At 39.6% G+C, this 19260-nt stretch overlaps 2 protein-coding genes across 2 annotated transcripts; both read right to left on the bottom strand.

The window, feature by feature from the left end:
- Nucleotides 1-1137: 1137 nt before the first annotated feature.
- On the bottom strand, nt 1138-4359 carry rxfp3.2b (relaxin family peptide receptor 3.2b). The gene has a single exon (XM_069150199.1). It carries the CDS (start codon nt 4089-4091, stop codon nt 2892-2894), a length of 1200 nt encoding a protein of 399 aa, XP_069006300.1. The 5' UTR covers nt 4092-4359; the 3' UTR covers nt 1138-2891.
- A 7912-nt stretch (nt 4360-12271) lies between these two features.
- Nucleotides 12272-18880, bottom strand: creb3l3a (cAMP responsive element binding protein 3-like 3a). The gene is made up of 10 exons (XM_069149931.1): nt 18788-18880; nt 18281-18397; nt 17849-18092; nt 16955-17088; nt 15941-16051; nt 15741-15847; nt 14899-14967; nt 14616-14700; nt 13708-13801; nt 12272-13056 (listed from the first exon to the last, which is right to left on the bottom strand). The coding sequence occupies exons 1-10, from the start codon at nt 18806-18808 to the stop codon at nt 12740-12742; spliced, it is 1299 nt and encodes a 432-aa protein (XP_069006032.1). The 5' UTR covers nt 18809-18880; the 3' UTR covers nt 12272-12739.
- Nucleotides 18881-19260: the final 380 nt, after the last annotated feature.

The following is a 19260-nucleotide window of genomic DNA, read 5'->3' as shown; positions in this document are numbered from 1 at the left end:
GCAGACGCTCACCATGATGCAGCATGCAGACCTTTTTCTCCTTTCATCAGGGAGGAGGTACACTTTCCCCAGAAGGGCAAGTCCTAAAGATTTCTAAAATCAATTGTCCCAGCAGCTATTGTGTTTTTAAACAAGCTCTGAGCCCAGTTATGCCTACAGACTTAAACCAAGGACTGATGGACTCTTTGTGCTCTATATCCCATTGTTATGAGATGGCAGGATAGGGCCCAATAGCAGAGACAGAGAGGCAGAGACAGAGACAGAGTTCACCAGCAGGGGCAGGCAGAGACAGGGCAGAGCTCTCCTGCTGGGGCGGAGTCTGAACTGCACTGGTGAAACAGCAGCGAGACGGACGTGGAGGAACCAGAGGACGGACTCTGGGAGCAGCAGGCTCGACGTTGATCTCCGTGTATTGAAGCAGGACCGACAGGCCGGAGCTGACTGGTGACCTCCGTGGGACGACACAGAACAGCAGGTGAAAGTCGACGGTGGGATCTCCGTGGATCACCGCAGGACATCAGGTAAGGCCGAGGCAAGACGAGGGGACAGGTCAGGTAGACTGCAGGTACTCTAACAGGTTGATGAGGCAGGCAAAACTGAGGTCAAAGCCAGACCAGGAAAAAGGTAGAGCAACACTTACAACCGCTGTGGCAGCGTGATACCAGATGACAACACGGGAGTGCAGGACCAGGGTTGATATACTCTAGGAGGTGATCAACTTGATTGCCAGCAGCTGTGCAGACCAATCAGGGGCATGGCCATGGGAGGTGTCTGGAGGGAGGTAGGCAGTGGAAGGAGGGGTAGGGGAGCAAAGGTTAAAACACACAGGGTCAGACAGGGATCCTGACACATTGCAATTTTATTAGGATGACATCTTCTGTAAAAAACATAAGTAAATATTACTTTTGTTTTTTTCAGGATTCATTTATTTCACGATTTGTATCAATTATGTTTACAACTATTTGTTGTTCTTTCTTTACACTTTTGTCAAATAATTTCACTAGGTAGAAGCCCTATGGTGCACAAACAATTTTGGAAGACAATTTCAAATCATAAAAATATCACCCCATAATATTTGATGAAATATTCATGTCAAAATATTTGGAGTATGCTTTGCTGTGCTTCATGTGACTCGAGCTTTGCTGAAGAGTGAAAATCAAGTTATCATTTTGTCCCAGCTCATCATATTAGCTTGAGAAAAACTACCCCCTCTATTTGCCTCTCTAGAACTAGCAGTTCTAGTTATCAGCACTTTTGTCAGCACCATTGTTCATAGATCATTTGTGCTGCACAGTGCTGCTATTGTTAGTGATTGAAGAAGTGCTGTTCAAACACAGCATGGCAAAATTAAATCTCATTAATAAAAGAACAGAGAAGCGAGTTTCTGTCTACTGTTTGATGCCCTCCAGCCAGAGCAGGATTGTTTTACAACAACATTAGCGCAACTTTATTTTTCAGACACTGTGCCTCTGCTGCCTAATTTATTTCCCCGTGTGTGCTCTGAATTCTAACATGGCCTGGCCCAATTATTCCACATGGTTCAAGTAGAGAGCTTTTAATTTAATCTTTACATCACTTAATTTACAATGTCAGTCAACATCAAATCAACAACTGTTTTCAATAAAAGATTGTGATTATGAGCACAGTCATGAATACAAACATATTCACAGAAGATCACATTTACATCAGTGTTACTCAGATATGCGCTCCTGCAGTAACTGCGGGATATAACAGATAAGAAAAGGCTGGTGTTGGAAACAGTGGACTGTCCATTGAGAATTGCCATATTTTTATGAATGAATGGCCTGGTTTGAATATGCTGCAAATTTTATTGATATTCTAAATTATTCAGTATGTTGTTCAATCTGACACATTTACAGTTATGGGCAAATTGTATCTGTGTGTGTGTGTGTGTGTGTGTGTGTGTATACAGTTAGTGAGAGCAAGAAGGAGAAAAACAGTAAGCATACATTTTTGTACATGTGTGTGCACAGTACAGTGTACGTGCTCAGCTCACATCTGCGTAGCATTAGATTTGTTGCGCAGAGGTTTAAAATCTCATGTGAATCTCCTCAATTCCTGATTTCAAAGCTTTCCACAAGGACAGCATTCATCTCACTTTACACTTATTATACCAAACCCTGTTATGTCATGCGGTTTTACCTTAAAAAAAAAAAACCAACAAGGAAATTGATTTAAATTCTTGTACCTTCTATTTTCAAGCAGTTTTTCCACAATTCAGGCATGAACTACTTAGCTAAGACTATGCACCAAACACCCACTGTGCTGTTCTTTACATATAGAAAAAGAAATTGCTCAGATGCCTCTTTTCCATTTTCTCAGTTTTTCTTCAGATGTATACCAACACTCTTTTGAATTACTCTGCTCTTGTATTGTCTCGTCGCAAATACTTTTCTACACGACTTGTCTACTTTTTATAATCATTTGTTGAGATTTAATTTTCTCCGTTTATTTGACTGGATGAAAGAATGCACACAATTGCACCAAATAACAAACAAACGCAGCAACTGGCTAGCACACTGGAAAAACTCATTACTCATATCGCAGTATCTCAGAAGTGGTTAATATCTATGCAAGTTCATGACACGTTACCAGAGATCAGTGCTGCCTGTCAGAGGCAGATGGTGCAAAAAGAGAGTCGCTGTATCACTAAAAGGATTTGAATCTTGAAGGAAGCAGTGAAAGTGGGGCACATCCCACAATGTTTTCAAATGCTAAAAAGAAATGGGATTTTCTGTGGTGACATGGTTGAGATAAATGCACTCTCAAGGTAAACAGCTGCAGATCAATACCGATACTAACAGTACTATCAGTCTAATTCAGTCATTTGCTCCTTCAATTCCTTTGTCACAGTAAGCAAGTCATCCTAGTCAGACATCCATTTGGACCAGCACCAGAACAGGTGGGGCCTCGGCCACTTTGGCCTTGCGACGCAACAGATGAGTCAAGCTCCTGAAAGAGGGTGTCGTGTGGAGGAGAAGTTCCTTGAGACCTGCGCGAAACTCCCGGCGGATCAGGCAGTAGAGCACAGGGTTGAGGCAGCTGTTAGTGTGTGCCAAGCACACAGTCAAGGGGAAAGCATAGGCCTGCGCATTGTAGAAAGCTTTGCTGAAGGGCACCAGGTCAAATTTTATGAGCACTCCCCACAGTGTCAGTGCCTGATTGGGAAGCCAGCACAGAAAGAAGGATAGAACCACTATGACAATGGATTTGGTCACTTTGGAACGACGAGATTTCCGGTCTTTCTTTACTTCTGGACCCGCAGCACCTGTGATGCGTCGGCTGAGGATGAAGCGCAGAAGTAGTAGATAGCAGACAGTGATTATGATCAAAGGAATAAGGAAGCCCAGCAGGACTTTTTGCAGCTGGTATAAACCCAGAAGGAGCTGTGGATCCCAGCTGCCGGAGTCTGGGAAGCGCACCAGGCAAAGCTCCTCATCTGACACCTGGGCGCTGGTGGAGTAAATGGCATGAGGCAAAGTGGCCAGCAAGGAGACAGTCCAGATGCACAGGCTTGTCCACTTGGCCCGGGTGGCTGCTGCCCGCCGGCTGTGCATCTTCAGTGCAGAGGAGATAGAGTAATAACGTGCCATGCTCATAGCTGTGAGGAAGAATACACTGGCGTACATGTTCATGGTGGTGACAGAGCTGATGATTTTGCACATCACACGGCCAAATGGCCAGCGGAAGTCCAGGGCTGTGTCCACAGCCCAGAAGGGTAAAGTCAGAACAAATTGGAGATCTGTGATAGCCAGTCCCATCACAAAGCAGTTGATGGATGACTGCTTCTGCCTGTAACGTGAGTGCAGGAGATACAGAGCCAATGAGTTTCCCACAAGACCGAGCGCACAGACTATAGAGTACACACATGCAATCATCACACGCACCACCACACTGGAGCTGTCTCCTGGGAATTCCATGATAGACTCCTTGGTGAGGAGCTCCAACCAGCAGTGCAGCGACAGGTTGCTGGAACCTCCGCTGCAGTTTCCAGTGTTGTCTTCCTGGAGTATTTGTTGTTCACATGGCTCTGGAGCCAGTGTTTGAACTCCAGTCTCATTCAGCTGCATGGCTGGACTCTCTTTCTCACATATCACCTTGGAAAGTGAAGTTGGACATCTGCTAAGAGAGAAAAAAAAGTTTTTGTTGATGGCATTTTCAGCATTCCCATTGTACCAGTGTCAGGTTTTCTCCCACAGCGGTGTAGATGCCATCCTCTGCCGCGTTATTCCTCCTCTCATTGCTCCACGTCTGCTCAGAGCTCCCAGCGCGCCACGTCCGTTTATAGGATCCGCGTGAACGCGCAAAGCTCAGTGGCGCGGTCGACGCTCTCCACCTCACCCGCCGGATGATTGGACCAGAGCGAATCCACGCAGCAACATCAAAGTGTCCCTGAATGTCCGTCAGGGGTGAAGCCTAATGCATTTTGACACTGCCTTGATAATTAGGCACGCGCCCTGCCTGTTTAAAAAACGGGAGTTTTTGGAAACGTGACGACAGTGGTGCACGTAAAATATGCAAAACTGCGGAAAGGACACCTATGCTGAATCCCGATTGCACACAGGGTTGTGTTTGACGCCTACTCGCTACTTATCTGGAGGTGAAGGACGACGATCAAGGACACAACACGGCTTTTTTTTTTTCTCTGTCGCTCTGAATGTGTTCTCTGCATATCAGAACAAACTGAGAGAGATCCCCTTTGGAATTATTATACAGAGATGAGTAAATCTTGGTTTACAGAATCTTGCAGCTCAAATCCCTCAAAGTAAATATGTTAAAAAAAAAGAAGTCATAAGTGAGTTAATTGCAAACAGTGACATACAGAACTTAATTTTTAGATCCCCAACAGACTAATTACAAAAACATCTTGTGGTCCAGGATTGGACTGTTGGATCATTTTAATGAGGCATATGACTCAATCCGTGGTTTTGTGTCCATATTTATTGTAATAATGTGCTTTCTCTATCACACAACAAGCTGCAGAACCACTATAATCAAAATTAACTTTTCTTCAGTCTTTGCTGACTTCAAAAGAGGAAATGTGCTGTGCTGCCTATTGTAACTGCTTTCATAATTCTGGGCAGGAAAGCCCAGGTCAACTTCAGGAGTATAGACATATTTTAAACAAAATAGTTGTCCACAAACTACTATAATACCCTGTTTCCTTGAGGTTTTTGGAATCACTTTCCTTGTTTGTATGTTATACCTGGTGTAAGTTTTTGAACAATTTAAAAAGGCATTAAAGATTAAAATTAATCTGCACACTTTTAATCCACTGCGACCCACTTCTTGTCATCTTAACAATCCTAAAACCTCCAAATGCACAGGCACTGACAGTATGCCTACTGGAGTGTTCCAAGTGTTCAAATATGTGATGAAAAATAAGTCTCACCTGACATTTTACAGGTTACAAAAACCCCTTTTCCTCCTCTCAGAGTTATTATACAGTGTGAAGGACACCAAACATTAACACTGCGATAGAAATGGGGATATAGCCATCACCGACATGGTGAATGTGGGGTCGCACACTTTGTTTGTTTCCTTAGTGCCTCTTTTGGGGATAAAGTCGGATGTCTGTATCCCTATATGTCCTCCGGGACTTGGCCTTAGGTCATGGCAAAATGTGGCAGCTTTCAGTGCCAATAGTGCTTACAAAGATACATGAAGACACCAAACTGACACATTTAACTGACAGTAAAGAGATGCTAAGGCAGCTGCATTTTGCTTTCCAAGCATCAGTAAAATTAACAGAGCTAAGGTGTGCCACACATAATAGGGATGCAGTGAAAAAAAAAACTTTTCGGAACTCTTTTGAAAAGAGTGATGTCAAATTTGCCAAACTTTCTTGTAAAATCATAGAGGTCATTGATGAAGGAACAAGGATCACCAGCTAAACTTATTATCTAATAAGGATCAGGTACTGTGGTAGGACCCAAGCAGTGTCATATCTGAAGACATGACAAAGTCCACGGGTCTTGGTTGTTGTTGTGCTCTTTTATTTATCAAAAGGAAGTGAGTCAGGGGTCGGAGCACACCTATAAAGCCTGTCCCGAGGTGATGGTTGTTGCTGTCCTCATTGTTAATGCAAATGTGAATGCAGTGAATGAGCAAACTGTTAAAAAGCCATCATTAATCACTGATGACACTGCAGTGACTGCCCTCTAACTGACCCATGACAATATCTTTGACTGTTCATTCATCCTGCGTGACAGAATCATTAAAAAAACAAAACGGAGATTGGATGGATATGTTTTGATGTTAGTGTGCCCTGAGTTTCTGACTTCCTCCTTGTATTAATGAACAGTATACTATGCTGTCCCAGTGGGGCAATAGATACTGCTCACTGAATACTGATGGCATAAAAATCTCCTGTTGCAGCGTTTGGGCACTGGTTCACTGAGCCTGCCTCGGGCGAACAGGCAGGATCACCTTGAGAATGATTAGTATTCCACGGTGAAAAAAAGAGCAATTTCAGATTGTCATCTGTTTGGCTAATATTTGGTGTATGCCATTCTCCAGGATGCTATTCTGGTGTCAAACAGACATCCCAACACCACTGCTTAAAGCATGATTTGAATGCATAACTTTTTTAGACTCCCCAATTCTCCCTAAAGTTTGTTTCTGTCCTTAGTTCAGAGCAATTAAACATAAGTATCCTTTTGATTGTTCTTCCGAATTCAATAATTTAAGTAAAAGCACCATAGCTACCTTCAAGTCTTGTCTTTGAACTCTGGTATGCCTATGCTGCTGCAGCCTCTCTCTGTAGAGATTACACTGATAGAAATGATTTCGTATTCGCAAATAGTGTGCGACACACCTTCCTTAGGTTAAATTAGTGTTAAGCAGAGCCACCTGCTCTCGGGTGACACAGTGCCCGGTTAATAAAACCTTCATTTGTTTGCACTGCATGTTTGTGTATAGTGGTGTGTTGACACACATTCACCAGCACCCTCCACACTTCCATCTAAATGCACTTTTACTAGGTTAAATCTGAGCTGACTGAAGTGTAGCCTGTTTTGTTTGTAATGAATCATTTGCCCAGTGGAAAACTGAAACCCAATATCTACTGAACAGATAATCTCAAAATGGGGAATAATACAGAGATAGATGTCTTAGACTTTAAAACAAATTAACATTTCATGAAAAAAAATTGGAAGATTATGCCTCCAAGTAAAAGTTAAATAACAAATGAAAGATAGTTCTGCAAGGATTTGGATTTAATGAACTTCTCTAAATCCTGTGAAACACATGCCACTTAAGAAAGACATGGTTATGGGTTTAAAATAGGCTTCATATACTTTAACATTTTGATGCAAATTAGCCTGAGACTTTGATGTAGTAATCTTAATCAGTTATTTCATCAACCAGTCAAAGTATGCAGGGTATCATCCCTCTTCACAGGGGAGGAGGTATTAAGATTATGATAGATTACTTAAATCAAAGACTGTACCAGTTATGTGTTTGTTTTTTTTTTAAATTGCCAAGCATCTTAAAAAGGTGACTTGATTAAAAACTGATTTAAAATGCTTCCTAATCACAGTGAGGCGTCTACCCTGCTAACATTTTACAGCACTCCGTCTGCCTGCATTTTGACATAGTGATCAGAGGCAGGAGTAATCATAGTGACTTCCAGACATCGTAAGAGGGTCTGTGCCATCATAGTAAATTTAGATTTTCTCCATTCAGGCTAGTATGAGCTTTAACAACAACAACACATGCCTTGGTACAAATGTGCTGTCAGGGGTAAGTTTGATCTTTTTCAACCAAATATGGAAAAAACAACAGCTAGTGCAGCTGCACTGTCTGTGGAGAAATATGCCTCCAATTTTGCTGATGGTAATTCTGGCAGAATCGCTGTTGAGACAGTTGTGATATTATTTGTTTGGTAATTACTTGTATTTGGTTCATCCCAGGATGTGTGTCTTTCTCCCTGACAAGGTAAGCTGAAAGCCTGTCTGGCCAAAACCAGCTGTTCATACAATTTACAAAGTTGTACAATTGTAATTTTAACTGCAATAAGACTGTACAATAACTCACCTCTGGCAAAATCCATCACACAACAACAACAACACCGTTGGTTGTCTGTTTTCTTGTTTGTTTAAATCCTTGCACTATTGTTTAGTTAGTTTTAATTTAATTGAATTGAATTATTCTATTTTATTTTATTCTATTTTATTGTATATACTCTGCATTTTTATATTTAATATTTTTTACTGTTGTTTTATTGCTTTCCTGTACCTATAATGCTGCTGTAGCGAAAAAATGTCCCCTTGTGGGATTAATAAAGTATCTATCTATCTATCTATCTATCTATCTATCTATCTATCTATCTATCTATCTATCTATCTATCTATCTATCTATCTATCTATCTATCTATCTATCTATCTATCTATCTATCTATCTATCTATCTATCTATCTATCTATCTATCTATCTTAACAAGCACAACAAGCGAGAAAGAACTGGATGGATGATCCCACAAATTGTCTGCCTGCAGTAGTCTGCCGCACACTGTGAGATATAAAATAATTAAAGCGTAAACAACAGCTACTACATGCAGCTAATCTGTAGGGATTTAGTGTGGCAACAAAGTGGATCTGTGCAGGCAACTATGATGTGTGAAAAGATATTAGGACACTATTAATAACAACCAGAGTATGACTCATTTCTTAATTTCTGTAAAGCTGCACCCATGTCTGGAGTCTGCATATCGCATTAACATTAAATTATTCTGATTCACAAATTAGTCACTCATACTGAGTAATACGCCTTTTCTACAAAATGTTTAACAGTTTTTATCAAATGATAATGGTGTGTGTGTAATATGAATTAGAGGCACACTTTCTAAGAATTGACTAAGATTAATTGCATCAAGCCCTCTAGTTTTAGGATAAGCAAAGACACCTTCATTACAAAACAATCTATGCCAGGGCAATGTCACTGATCATTTCCTGTGATCTTGTGTGCCTGGGGTTGAGAGCAGGAGAGGTTGCAGACAGCTGATATTTGGACAGCGTACAGTCTACAGTCAAGATGGAAATTAGTATTATTAAGAGATTGAAGAAAAATCGGTGGCAGGTAATAGGAGCTCTATGTGACTACAGAGAATAATCTAATTCATTACCAAAGTGAGGTCAGTTGAAAGCAAGGATTAGCTAGCGTTTACAATACTATATTATCTTGCCATTATAATGATACTGTATTTCATACATCCCATACATTACTTGATGTTAAAGAGTTTTTTGTTTTAGCTAAACAAATTTTGCACATGCTGCAGTAGAAAATTACATTGCACCGCACCTAAAAGCAAAGAAAAAAAGACAAAAGAAGTAAAACTTTAATCACTCACACTTTTCTATGATGTGAAATAATTATTAAATTATGAGCTCTTCATCATGATTATTTGGTTAGTTTTTCTAATTCCAATGTTCTCTCTCTGAAATTGGAAAAGCAATTTTGTTAATAAGAAAGTTTGAAGGTGCTCAGGAATCTTCCACCAAACAAGTGACACAAAACGTTTATCTTAGACAGCATAAAATATTGAAAGAAAAAGACAATTTGTAAATTAAAAAAAGGAGATGAGGGGTCTCTTTGATAGATACTCAGTTTTTCCAATGTTCCCTCATGAACAACCAAACTCAGTGGGAGACGATGAGTAAAGCCTTCCTGGCTCCAGAGGGATCTGGTTAATCAAAGTGATGTGTTAAGGTGCTGATTAGAGATGCTGATGATCAAGAGACTTTCACCCTGATTAAAGACAAAGCAAGACCAAGTCAAATTGAAGAGGAAAGAGAATAGTTGGAGATCAGACATGGAGAGACAACGGGTCAGCCAGCTCACCAGTTTATGTTGACACATAGCATATTGTGTGTCAGTTTAAATGTATTATCACTGTGGTTTAAATTAAAGCATTGTTTACTTGAATCTGGTGCAATACATGATTTTGCATGATTCCTGATTAAAAAAACAAACAATAAAATAAAATTACATTTGGATTCTTGTGCTTGCCTATATACAGTATATGTAGTACTGGTAACTTCTATCTCGGAGTTGTTTTACTTTAAATTTGACTTTTTAGAGACAGAGGGTTTAAAAACACAGACTCATTATCTTAGAAAAATTACTCAGAGGCTTGGTTCAAAATCAAACACATCGGACATTTATTCTTGCAAGAAGGAGCAACTACATGCACCCTCAAAGCGAGGTGTCCAGCAGTGCTCCCCCCAGCAGTGCTCTCCCCAGCAGGGATCCCCCCCAGCAGTTTTTTTTTTTTTTTTTTAAACTATTATTCATTCACTGCATTACTTTTATCCATCTGTTAATTTGTCCATTCATGCACAATTCTAACAGACCAGTAAACTGATCCCAGGTCTGCGGTCGCCCTAATATTACATAAGCTACAGCAGGAGATTCAGATGATCAGAGCTTTCGTGGTCTCAATGTTTGCCAATCAAACATTGCTAGCAGCTAATATTATCAGACCACCATTAACGGTGACTTTGTATATTTGAAAACACTTGGTTTCAAATATACAATGTCACTTTTGTAGACAGTATATATTAATTAATATGCACATCAAAAAATTATGACAAGCCCCAAGCAAAGTCAGCAATTAAGAAATTGAAAGGTGACAATTAATCAGATTCGCAGGGATGGAAGAAATAAGGTCTAAAAACTATGTCCAGTAAAAATAGAGGATTCTGATTTCATCATCTGTTTCGCATGGATGCACAAAATACAGGACTTTTACTCAGAAGCAAGTGTTCAAGTCCGTCAGAAAGCAAACTATTTATTTTTAGGAGAGTAAGTAAATCATTATTATTATAACATGACCATGATCATTTGTAAATCTAACCATGTAGATTTTGTACACATTTACATTTCACGCTTTAGCGATATAAAATGTTACATTGACATTGGTTCCCTCTAGTGGACTAATGTGTAAAATATACTCGCTTTAATGTGATACCTGGCTGTTTAGTACCATCATCTTGCCAAATTTTATTCAGTATTCAGTGCTAATAAAAAACTTTCAGTATGCTAACAGCAAAACCATGAAAAGTCAAGGTTCTAGCTTGTATGACATCCTGGGCAAAATCCCCTCCTTAAGTGTCCCTCCAATTAATCCAGTCTAGCACTAACAGCAACAGACTCATTAAATATACTCTGTACTGACTTTGGTTTTCCCAATCACAAAAAAGAAGAATTGTCCCACCCTTTCTGTAAACTGAGATGTCATGTTTTATGAAATGTTGTGTTTTTTGTCCAATGTTGTGTTTCATGAAAGGTTGCATTTTGTGAAATGTGCTGCTTCCTGAAATGTTGTGTTTTGACCTACGGGACCACTAACTTTATGCCTCGGCCATACATATATTAAATGATTCACTTGAACAAACAACAGTACCTTCAAACAACTGACAACAGATTTAGTCAGCAACAAACGTTGGAAATATTTTGATGAATTTCAAGTAAGTTAAACATGTAAATTTCCTTTTGTGTTTGGATACATTTTGATCTAAAGACCTGTTTCTTTCCCCAGTGTTTAAGATCAAGTTAAATTGTGTCGTTTTAAAATGTAATGTATTCCCGAGCAACAGATCACAATAATATAATTGTGTTTTGATAAATCCATTTGTCAAGGATGTTGAAATATTTTATTTCAAGTTTTCTTGTTTTGAGATGAATATATTTCAATTTGATCCACGGTGTATTTAAAAAAAAAAAATCTGTTCAATCAAGAAATGATCAGATAGTTTCTTCAGTGGATGTTTTATCCTAGAATTGAATCTCTGGTCCTTCCCTGAAGTTAAATCTAGCTGCAGATAAATGTCAACCTGAACAAGTCTGACCTAAATGTTCAGATGAAATTCTGGCCCGAATGGCAGTGGGGATTCATCCGGATATTGTGTGATTGGCATTGACAAACCAGATGGTAAATGAGTCCAATTGGCAGAAGCTACAGCCTGCCTTCAACAAATAAATATATCAACATGTCAATTATTGAGTAAGAAGTCTGACTCATGAGATAAGAGGTCATCTGTCCCACCTTTGGCCCAGTTTTCTGTCTCCCATTCAGTGAACTGTCTCCACTGCCATCAAACCTGAAGTACTTGTCCTTTGAGAAATGTCATGTCTAGAAATTGTATCTTTTTAGGCAGAACTGCCAAGGGAGATGCTGTACAGTGTGCTTTGAGTCGCTTTTTAATTATTAAAGCCCCAAAACTAAATATAGAATTTGAATCCAGATCAATTCAAAACCACCGATCTTTTATTTGAAGCCGTTTCAGCCATGAATGAATCTAAACAGTTACAATCATTTCTTCAAAGAAAAAAAACGCTTTCAAAATCCTTAAACATCTCAAAAAATGATTTGTTTAGATCAAAACTGTACACACCATCACAGCTCTATTTACCCAGCTTTTGACAGTCTCAAACGCTAATTTGCACTGGCACTTTATCAAAGCCAGAAGGCAAAGCACACAGTTTGTGTTGACATGCAATTTCAGTATAAGATTCAAATCCATTTACTGATATACAACAGTATCACAAAAAAGAAAAAGACATACAGACTGAATACGGTATATAACAAAGGCAAAACAGGAGTGATTAAAACCTAATTTCCCTGTCAGTGTAACAACAGGACCTGATAATTCCCTACTCTACCATTAGGAGGAGGACGATTTCGGAATTTCATGTGAGGCTAATTTATTAATTTCTCTTACATGTCGTCAGCATGTGGTCGTAGCACTGCTGAGCGGTGGGGATTCAAGGTCACAGTGGCTATGTGACCAGTAATTGGGTCTACATGAAAATGATCAATTCTGTCTTCCTGACTTCTGTTTAGAGACATGGACTCCAAACTGGACTGTTCTTGATTTACTCCCGGCTTTCCCATCAATGTGGTAATATCTTTCAATCCCCGGTCTCCTGGGAAATGCCTGTGCAGAGGGTCTGATTCATCCTCAGCGGAGAATGGGGAGTCCATGACATGCAGCACACGGGAAGCCTGAAGGTTCTGCAGGGACCGTGACTGGACTGTGGGAGGAAAATACAGAAAATGAAATAAAATAAAGCCAAGCCTCAGTGGTGACAGGGCTATGCCTATTATTGTGTTTTTCTGAGCTCAGTGGCACTGTGGTGTCTGTGCACTTGCATGCATTCACATATTTGTCATTATTACAAATTCACACCTTTGGACATTAAAGACCCTGCAGTGTCTAAAAACTTGAAACATACTTGGCATTTAACAGTCAGGAAAATTGCAGCATTGATTGCATTTTCAAGACTGTCAAGCCACTTATGGTAACAAATTACACCTTGCTGCTGTGCAAATCCTTGTCTTGCCCCATAATTAAAAATTGACATTATGGGGGCTTGTGCCAATATGTTTGAAAATTAAGTAATAATTGATTGTAATTCATCACATGCTGTTGACAGAGCAGTATCTTAATAGCCTTAATGATAATACATGGCCTCAGTCCTTTGTGCACTGCCCCTAATCTTTAATGTTTTAAATTGACAGCAAATCCTCAGACAGGCAGAACAGGCTGTGAGGCTCTGCGGGTCAGAACCTTTCTAGCAGTGGGTGAAACTGGAGTTCTAACAAGCTCCGCAGCTGTGACAGAGAAGTGCTGGATTAGTTGGCAGGCGGCTGCACAAAGCTATTTGTTTGTGAAGGTTACTCACTTCTTACTGGACTGAAGTCTCCTTGGCTGACCTTGGTATCAGAGAAGAGTTTGAGGCTGGGGAACAGGATGAGGGAGAAGGACAGCAGAAGCACCTAATAATGTTACAGAAAATAGATAAAGAGTTAGATAAAGGATGGATGTTTTCTCCATTGTTGAACTTTTCAATGGTTTGTGGCTTGAATGGAATATGTGCGAATGTGTGCCCAGGTTTCAATGTTCAGAAAAAACAGTAATCATTTTCTTGTTGTGCTGTGTCTTGTGAAGCAAAGTATTCTGTCACTGGGAACTGAGAATCATTCATATTTACAGATTAAAAGTGACATTTTTAAGTTCCTCTCCACCCATTTTGCCTCAGGTTTTGCACTTCAGTCTATGCAGTGATCAAAGGCAATGAATGGCTTCTGTTCAGACACTGTATTTCTCTTTATGTAGGCTGTTCCTTCTTGTGGGCTGTGTCCTTTGTACTGTCTTGTCCATTGTGTACATAATTAGCGTGGCTTTTCTCAATGGCAAATCCAGCTGTAATGTTGTTGCTGTTTGGCTTGCTATGAAGGAGATAGTTTTTTTTAATCAGGAGTCATATGGTGACACACACACACACACACACACACACACACACACACACACACACACACACACACACACACACACACACACACACACACACAAGGGGTTCAAATTATAAACCTAATTATGGCTGAATATTTTTTTCCCGATAAACTGCAACTCTGCCTCTGTCTGTAGAGATTACACTGATAGAAAGCATTTCCTATTTGTAAATAGTGTGACACGCCTTCCTTAGGTTCAATTATAGTGTTAAGCAGAGCCACTTGCTCTGGGGTGACACAGTGCCCGGTTAATAAAACCTCCATTTGTTTGCATTGCATGTTCGGAGGATGTCCATACCATTACACATGTCCCAGTCTGAGCAGGCTTGTTAGAGGTATTCATGACAAGAGCCTGCAGCCTGCGCAGCTGTTCCATTAGTGACCTGCACAGAGAAATGGGAAAAAGAAAAGACAAAGAGAATAGAGAAAGAAACAAATAATTGGATTAACAAGGGTTTGAGAGAACAGAAAGGAAAGGCATTTCCCGAGTTGGGGAAATGTCATAACAAATATTACCATAAGAAAAAAACAGAAGAAGAAATGGTTGGAAATTAAATAAGTCTCATTTTGCAATCACTCACATGTTGCATTTCTCAAGCTGGGACACTTTTCTCTGCAGCTCATGGTTATGTGCATTGCAAGCAGTCATCCTAGCAAGGATAAAACATAAAGGAGGAGGAGAACAAGGTGAAATCCCTTCAACATAAAAAAATATATATATATATATATATATATATATATATATATATTCACTTATATTACAGACTTTTGATTAAAGCCATATTACACATTTTTAAACCAAGGGAACTCAAACATGTTCCAGAAGAGCTTTGTAGATGCCTCTCTTATTGAGGAATTGATTTAAAGGAGCATGTAGTGAATTTTGCAGGTTGTAGCATTTCTATAAATTGCATCCACTGTCTTACTGCCATATAATTTCCAAAGCTACCAGTCTTAGTTTCTCACACGTTTGGACTTTTCCATACAGCTCCCTGTTCAACAAGAACAGACAGTGAGTTCGGAACACAATTGACAATGAGATAGATAATATATAACATATACGTTGCAAGTTTCAAGTCTCAAGTCTTAGCATGCTGATTTAAAAAAAAAAAAACAGCTTTGTAAATAGCTTTATCTTTTGAAATAATATTTTCTGATATTTGACTGTCAGCAATACAGAGAGACAGTTACAGTACATGGGGAGAGAGGGGGTGACAAATGACAAAGGCCTGAATCAAACAATCATGAGACAAGGTGACAGTCACTGAAATGAACTGACTGTTGGTTACCTTGATTGTACAACAACAACAATACCGAGACATTGCATTTTGCTTTGGAAAAAGATTATCAGTAAGTTAATGCTAAAACATGCAAAACCAATCATCATTTCTCCGGTTACTTTTGTAGTAATTAGAGCCCTTACCTGCTCTCCAGCCCATCAATATACTCCTTCTTCTTCTTCCTGCTTTCCTGAGCCGATTGCTTATTGCGAATCTTTCTGCGTATTTTCTTCAGAACCCTTTCTTCATACTGATTGACAGAAGAAGGAATATTTCTCATTTTGAGACTCAACTCCAGGAGCTGATAACTGTTTTCATTGTTGAAGTATTGATGGCACTTTACCTTTGTAAGAGGAAGCTGGTTGGGTAGAGTCACCCCCTCCTTTGCTAAAAGCTTCTTCTCATCTTCATCGAGAATCAACTCCTGAATGGACTTCTGGGACGGCTGTGGTGGCTGTTTGTGAGATATGAATACCAATATTTAAAACGTTACCAGCTGTTTGATTGAATTTTCTGTCTCTCGTCCTCCATTGACATCCCACACTCTCCCTCAAGCCTTACAGGAAGTGATCAAATGAGTGCAGACTATCAGGCCACCTTCATCACTCTCATTTCATGGCTACCTCAAAGCAATTATGGTGTAAGTTGCATTCTCACACTCTCTTCTTCATCTTATTAAAGTGGACTGAGAAGATGCGTAATGGAATCAATACTAAGATCGAGCTTAAATCAACTCCTGCATACCCTTACGTTTCAGAAGCACCACCCCATTATTGTGCTTGAGGTGAGCTTCACCTGACCAATATTTTATTATTTATATTTTTACAATATTATTTAATATGCTGGAGCATTACAAATTCTCTTGTAAATTCTCTACACTTTCATGATGTCATACCTCAAAAATTATGAATGATTGACCTCATTATGTTGAAGTTCAGGAAAAATATAAATTTTGGAGTAATACTAACTTGAAACTTTTGTTAATTCCTCCTCTCTGGTTCAGAAAACAAACCTGAGCTGCTGCATCTTCAGCAAATACTCCCACAGACAAAAGTTTAAAAATAGGAATTTAATTTGAAATTCCAAAAATCTTGCTCCTTGGTGAATCCATGTTTTCAGGAAATGCAGTAATCTTTTTGTTTTCAGCAAAGTACACACACACACACACACACACACACACACACACACACACACACACACACACACACACACACACACACACACACACACACACTGACTCAGACAAAAGGTAAAAGGTTTTGTGCATGAGTCAAGTAGGCCATGAAAGAGACTCATGTCATGAGACACTTTTCGCTCTCCCTTCTACCACCACTGAACACACCCAGGATACACTTACCGGCTCCGGCGTGCCAGATAGTAGCAGATCTTTGATGGTTAGCGGGAAACCAGAGGAAAGCTGCGGTCTGTGTACATCAGATGGATACTGTGTAATCCTTGTCTTGCTTGTTTGGAAGCCGAGCTCCCAACCATCTGCATCCACACAGACGCACAAACAGACATCAATTAGACATGCTAGTCCCACTGTTTGGATTCTGTTTTAAAACAACAATTAAAAATTTACAAATGACATTTGGAGCCGGAAAATTGCTCAAACACGAATTACTCTGCTTGGTCCCTCAAAGTGTGTACTTTCTTCCTTCAATAACATGAGCATCTTTGATGATTTTAATACATTTGTACACCATCACAGATATTGTATGATATCCTACTTTAATCTCTGTAATATTGGGATTCATGTGCAGGAAGTAGAACTTTACATTCACCCTTTTACAATGATCCTACTCTGCTCACAAGCATGACCGGAGACACTGTTTAATATGATGTCATCACAATGAAATTATGATGTTTTTGGAGTTCAGTTGATCAACAAAAAAGTATTTGGAAAAACTTGGAAAACCCATGAACTATTTTAGCAATTTTTTCAAGCAATTGTGAACATTTTCTGATTTTCTTATTCTCTTATGATAGTAAACTGAATATTTTCGTATTTTAAATGGTTGGTACGAAAAAATATGACATTTGAAGACATTTATAGTCTGGGGACTTGTGAACATTTTTCAGAATTTGATGACATTTTAAAGACCAAATAATAACTGAAAACTGATTCATAGAGAAAGTAATCTGTAGTTTTAAATTTAGTTAATTGAAACAATCCTTTTGTTTCAGCTCTTGAAGATTTTATCATGTGTCCCATTTTAAATGTTTTTTTTTGTGGATATTTGTGACTTACTGAGGTCAATGGAGACATTTGCTTCCAGGGCTGCCTTAGTTTGTGATCCTGTATTGAAGCACTGAGTGTCCCCAGGGGGACTCTCAGGGCGTTGAGGACTGTCCATCTGGTCTGAGGGAGGGTCCTCACTGATCCCACTATCACTCGGAGATGGGGACCAGAGTGGCGACGTAGACACAGAGTCACTTCCACTCAGGAGGGCATTGAGAAAATCAGCATCTGCCTGTTGGACTGGCTGAAGCATCTGCTGGGTGAAGTGCATATCATGTCTATGTGAGGTGGCAACATGGTGAAGGATGGGACAGTCAAAAACAGTTAAAAACAACAACAAAGACCCCGAAAGTATGTCAAGAAGGAAGAATTGGGTAAATAGAAAGCAAAGATATTTTTTGTAGCACATATGAGTGACATAGACCCCACAGTCTCACACACATTTGGGTCCTGGATTGGCCAGGTGTGATGGTTGCCATGGTGTCCTGTTTCCTCATGACGAAGAATCCCGTCATTTTGATCAAACAGCCAGTCAAGCAGCTCACTGTAATCACAACTCTGAAATGAGATCATGACATTTAATGGCAATTCACAGTTTGTCTTGTCATGTTTGTAGAAGGAAAAACAACAAGACTATAAAATTTGTTTTTGCTGCTACAGCTGGGGACATGGGTTTTATAGCCACCCATGGCCCTCCCTGCACAAACCGTACTCTACAACACGTCCGTCTGTGCTCTTTAGATATCAGTATGACAGTTTTTTTTTAATTTATTTTTTTATAAATACTTCTAATAACGTCTTTTCAGTGTCAGTGGCATTTATGTACATATTTCAATTTAAGACTTAAATGTGGGTTTTCAATTTGCTTTCAAGCTTGATCTTTGCTCTGTTGCAGCAAATAACCTAGATCTGGAAAACTACAACACAAAGACAATATTTAACATTTACCTGATCCGAGTGGTGCTCCATAAAGAAGTCCCCAAACAACTGAATAGCCGATTTACTTTGTTGTGGAAAAGCTTTGTCTCCCTTCCTACGGAGTCTCCACTATCTCTCTCAGCTCTTCTTCTTGGGTCCAAAGTTTAAACTCCAACACAACACACCCAGCTGGCTAGCTTGCTCTGACCTCATTGGCTATGAAAAGATTGGTAGCCAAGAGTCCACAACTAACAACTTGGTCTATCTAGGCACTGCAGACATGAAGTCTGCGGTAAGATGCGAAACATCAGAAAGGGCAAAGTCTGTCGTTCATTTTCTCTTATTTGTTTGATAGTGTATTGACATAAGGATAGCTCTGACCTCTGGCATATATTCATAACATAATGGCAACTGGTTGTAAAAGATATTACAGAATAAGAAAATGTACTATCTGTAACAGTGTATTGTTTATTACCCTTATACACACACTTGTACGTTATGTT

Source organism: Embiotoca jacksoni, unplaced genomic scaffold, assembly GCF_022577435.1.
Source record: "Embiotoca jacksoni isolate LCO1_2020_lvr unplaced genomic scaffold, fEmbJac1.0.p SCAF_16, whole genome shotgun sequence".
NCBI lineage: Eukaryota > Metazoa > Chordata > Actinopteri > Embiotocidae > Embiotoca > Embiotoca jacksoni.
The sequence above is the reverse complement of the archived record's forward strand: the minus strand, read 5'-3'. Positions and strand labels throughout refer to the sequence as shown.

What these genes read in the sequence shown, in the direction of transcription:
- rxfp3.2b (XM_069150199.1), bottom strand. Translation starts at nt 4,091, where the DNA reads ATGCAGCTGAATGAGACTGGAGTTCAAACACTGGCTCCAGAGCCATGT.
- creb3l3a (XM_069149931.1), bottom strand. Translation starts at nt 18,808, where the DNA reads ATGGAGCACCACTCGGATCAG. An exon ending in ATTGATGGGCTGGAGAGCAG is followed by an intron (nt 14,968 to 15,740) that starts GTAAGGGCTCTA and finishes TATCCTTGCTAG; the next exon opens with GATGACTGCTTGCAATGCAC. An exon ending in AGACTGGGACATGTGTAATG is followed by an intron (nt 13,802 to 14,615) that starts GTATGGACATCC and finishes TAACATTATTAG; the next exon opens with GTGCTTCTGCTGTCCTTCTC.